Source organism: Echinops telfairi, unplaced genomic scaffold (assembly GCF_000313985.2).
Source record: "Echinops telfairi isolate 266 unplaced genomic scaffold, ASM31398v2 ScPeMD7_7421;HRSCAF=8459, whole genome shotgun sequence".
In the NCBI taxonomy this organism is placed as follows: domain Eukaryota; kingdom Metazoa; phylum Chordata; class Mammalia; order Afrosoricida; family Tenrecidae; genus Echinops; species Echinops telfairi.
The window spans coordinates 11,664,516-11,668,299 of NW_022111321.1; the positions used below are offsets into that span (position 1 = coordinate 11,664,516).

The 3,784-nt window shown below is 40.4% G+C and overlaps 1 protein-coding gene across 1 annotated transcript in view; it reads left to right on the forward strand.

The window, feature by feature from the left end:
• The first annotated feature begins 1,826 nt into the window (after nucleotides 1-1,826).
• The window catches only part of LOC101655890 (baculoviral IAP repeat-containing protein 3), a 16,139-nt gene continuing 14,181 nt past the window's right edge, over nucleotides 1,827-3,784 (forward strand). The window contains exon 1 of the mRNA XM_045297734.1: nucleotides 1,827-3,778. Coding sequence (XP_045153669.1) covers nucleotides 3,486-3,778 — 293 coding nt within the window. The 5' untranslated portion in view covers nucleotides 1,827-3,485. The remainder of the gene's footprint in view (nucleotides 3,779-3,784) is intronic.

Here is a 3,784-nt window from a genome sequence, read left to right on the forward strand (position 1 = left end):
AAAAAAAAAAAAAAGGAAAAATGGAATGAAAATATAATGGAATTTTTCATTGAACTTTGGAAACCCCCTCCCACATCTTGTTTCCACAAGTCTCTTTAGGGTGACATCTATGTAGGGGGTTTGTAAACTTAAATGCATATAGAGTCCAGGACACCTGTAGGTGGTTCTTTTAAACCAGCGGTTCTCAACCTGTGGGTCGTGACCCCTTTGGGGGTTGAACGACTCTTTCACAGGGATCGCCCGATTCATAACAGTAGCAAAATGACAGTGATGAAGTAGCAATGAAAATAATGTGATGGTTGGGGGGTCACCAGCACATGAGGACCTGTATGAAAGGCTTGCGGCAGGAGGGAGGTGGAGGACCCCTGTTAAAGGAAGGCATATTTTCTTTTTTTTGGAAGGCATACTTTCTTTATAAATTTATTCAACATGTAGGCATAGTCTCCATGTCCACAAAGAAACGGGATTCTCCTTTGTACTCCCTTAAAACAGGTGTCCCTTTTTGTGTGTCCCTCGTTTCTGCTGCTGCTCATAGACTTCCTTGCCCACCAACTCTACTGATACAAAAACGCAGTGAGTAATGGCACCTGCTAGTGTCCACTCACCTGCCCACTGCCATCAGGTTCATTCTGACTCATGATGGCCTTGTAAAGGCTGCCCAAGGCGGTAAAACCTTTACTGGGGCGGACAGCCTCATCTTTCTCCCTCAGAGTGGCTGGTGGGTGTGAACTGTGGCTAGATGGGTTGGGGTTAGTAATCCAGCGCTTACTCAACAGCGTCACTAAGAGCACCTGCTCTGTCTGAAGATTGCAACAGCATGCAAGCCGAACTGATTGTTGCCAGACGGGAAGGCTAAGCCCAGGATTTTCAGAGTTTCTGATTTTTCAAGAGAAGCTTGAAATCCTGAATTTCGTGGGGAAATCTCTCTCTCTTTTTAAATTGCCGACAAGTAATTGAAACCATCTAAAACTATTGTTGCCCAAGAAGAAAGTAAAACGCTGTTATTTGGACAGCGGGTGAAATTCCAATGAGGAGCACAGAGCAATTCACAGCACGATATCAGTATAAACTACTAACGAGTGTTCTTAGAGTTTTACTGTGGTTGTATACGACGTTGATGTGAGAGAAGCGGAGGGGGGGGAGCTCTGTGTCATTGTTATCATTGCTATTGTGTTTGTGTATTTGGAACTCTATTAGATTTTGCACATTTTCTCTAAATCTACAATAATTTCAAAATAGTAAGCTTTAATAAAAGTAGTAAACTACTGTGGATCACTTCTGTGTGAGCCAAACGTAATACCTCTAACTGGCCACCAGTTTGTGATCACTGCTCTTTATCTAGGATTATTCGTTGTGTACAGAGTTTAGCACTAACCCCAGCCAAACTCACTGCCCTGAGTCCTTCCTCATTCACCGTAACCCTACAGGGCAGGGTCGGACTGCCCCTGTGCGTTTCTGAGATGGCAACTCTATACGGGAGTGGAAGCCTCATCTGTTTCCCACAGAATGGCTGGTGGTTTCAAACTGCTGACCTCGGGGTTAGAAGCCCAATATGTAACCACTAAGCCACCGTACCGTATTTATAAGCACTGTACCTTATATACACTGTAGAGAATCAATCAATGTGAGGGGTGAGTGTCTCTAGTGTGGAGAGAATGTCCCCAAACAAACAAACAAAGACGTTATTGCGTTGTACTGGTAAGTTATTTGATTTTATAACCATGTGTTTTGTTTTGTTTTCAAAACAGGTTTTACAGAAAAAGTGAATTGCTCTACCTCTAGATATTTGTTTCTTTCTTGGATAAAGCAAAACATCTCAAGATGGAGGCCTAAAATCCTTAAAAGGGACTTAGCCTATTCTCCGGGAGGTAGTTTTGTGCATAAATTTTTTTTAAAAATTACGTAGTTCACTAGAATTTTTGATAATCAAAGAATGATCATTTAAAAATATGATTTAATTGTGTGAGCAACATAAAGAACTGAGTGTAATGTTGAATTTGATTTGTGGGGGTGAAGAGGAAATGGTTGGAGTTGGAGCATATTGCTGAAACACTTTTCAAAGGTAGTGAGGCATCCTTCTGCTGGCTGCTGTGCAGAATAGGGACAAAGTAAGTGTGTCAGATATTAAGAATGAATGACCTTTTTCTAGAACAAAGAATTAATATTCAACTGCCTGCTGAATTAGACAAATATGCAATCGAGACCTTTGACACTTTAAAAGACTTCTACCATGACAAAGAAACATCAGGAACAAAACTTTTTGATGGGAGCAATAAACTTAGGGAAAGTAGGAAAGAGAAATATGATGATTCATAGAGATACTATCCAATGACTTCCAAGGCTGTTGATGCTATTTTAAAAGCCTAAAAGTTAGCATGTGCCAGTGGTCTATTCTCTCTCAGAATAGTGGCTGCTGGTTAAAGTTTAGGAAGTGAATGGACTCATTCAGGAAGAACAATTATATAAAAACAGTGATAAATGCAGTGTTTTTTAAAATAACGCTTTTAATTTGCCAAGACCTACTGTTATCACTAAGCAACAGTATTCCTGATTATCTATGAGGAAGTATGTGATTATTGTCTAATAAATCTTGTATAAGATATATGAGTACTAGATAATAGTTAACACCAGGTTTTAAAATGTGTCAGCCAATATTTTGATTTGGAGGCAAATCTTAGATTATTTTGTTTTTCCTGTTAAGATGATTGTGAGAATAGAAGTTACTTAAGTTGAGAAAGATTTTGAGAACAATTTAGATATAGCTTATTTTATTGAATCCATCAGTTAATAAGAAACTTTATTATATTTTGTACCCCCAAGAAGTAAAAAGTCATGATAATTAAGATATGACTGGCTAATAATGATAAGATACCTCTTGCTCACAAGATCATTCCAACATGTGTCTTAGAAACAATGAAATACAGCAGTGCGCTCCTTTATACACTTGAGGTCAGTCTTAGGTTTTTACTCTGGCTATTGAGTTTGATCATTAAAAACATAAGCAAAGTAAGCATAATTCGGCAATTTCTTGCTGTAGAACACTTACGGAGCATGGCTTTCTTCTGTGTCTGTGTGAATCAGATGTTGTACCTTCCGGCCGGTGGAATGGCAGCATAGCATTCTGGCTTGGAGAAGCTGACCCAACTGTGGCAATGATACCGGACACTCAATGACATCCACCTGGCCCCAAACACTCTTCACACCTCCAAAGAGTTTTATTTTCCACCTGAAGTCTCTATGTGGTATCACGCATAAAGATTGCACCGAACCAAACCAAAGTTGTGCCAGACAAAGACTAACCGTCTCTTCACATTGTCTCAGCCTGGAATGTAGAGTCTGAACCCCTAACATCATAAGAGGGAAAGAAGGAAAGATGTTCTGGTCTAAGCATTCATCCTAGTACTAAACTGATCAATTGTAAATCCATGCACAAAACTACCTCCCCAGAGAAAGGCTAGTCCCTTGCCCTCCTCATTCATTTCACTATGAACATAGAAAACAGCATAGTCTCATCCAGTTTGGTGAAGAGCACCAGCGTGTCTGAATTGAAATACGACTTTTCGTGCGAACTGTACCGAATATCTACGTTTTCGACTTTCCCGGCCGGAGTTCCCATCTCAGAAAGGAGTCTTGCCCGAGCTGGTTTTTACTACACCGGTGTGAACGACAAGGTCAAATGCTTCTGCTGCGGTCTGATGCTGGATAACTGGAAACCAGGAGACAATGCCATTGAAAAGCACAAGCAGCTGTATCCTAGCTGTAGCTTCGTTCAGAATCTAACTTC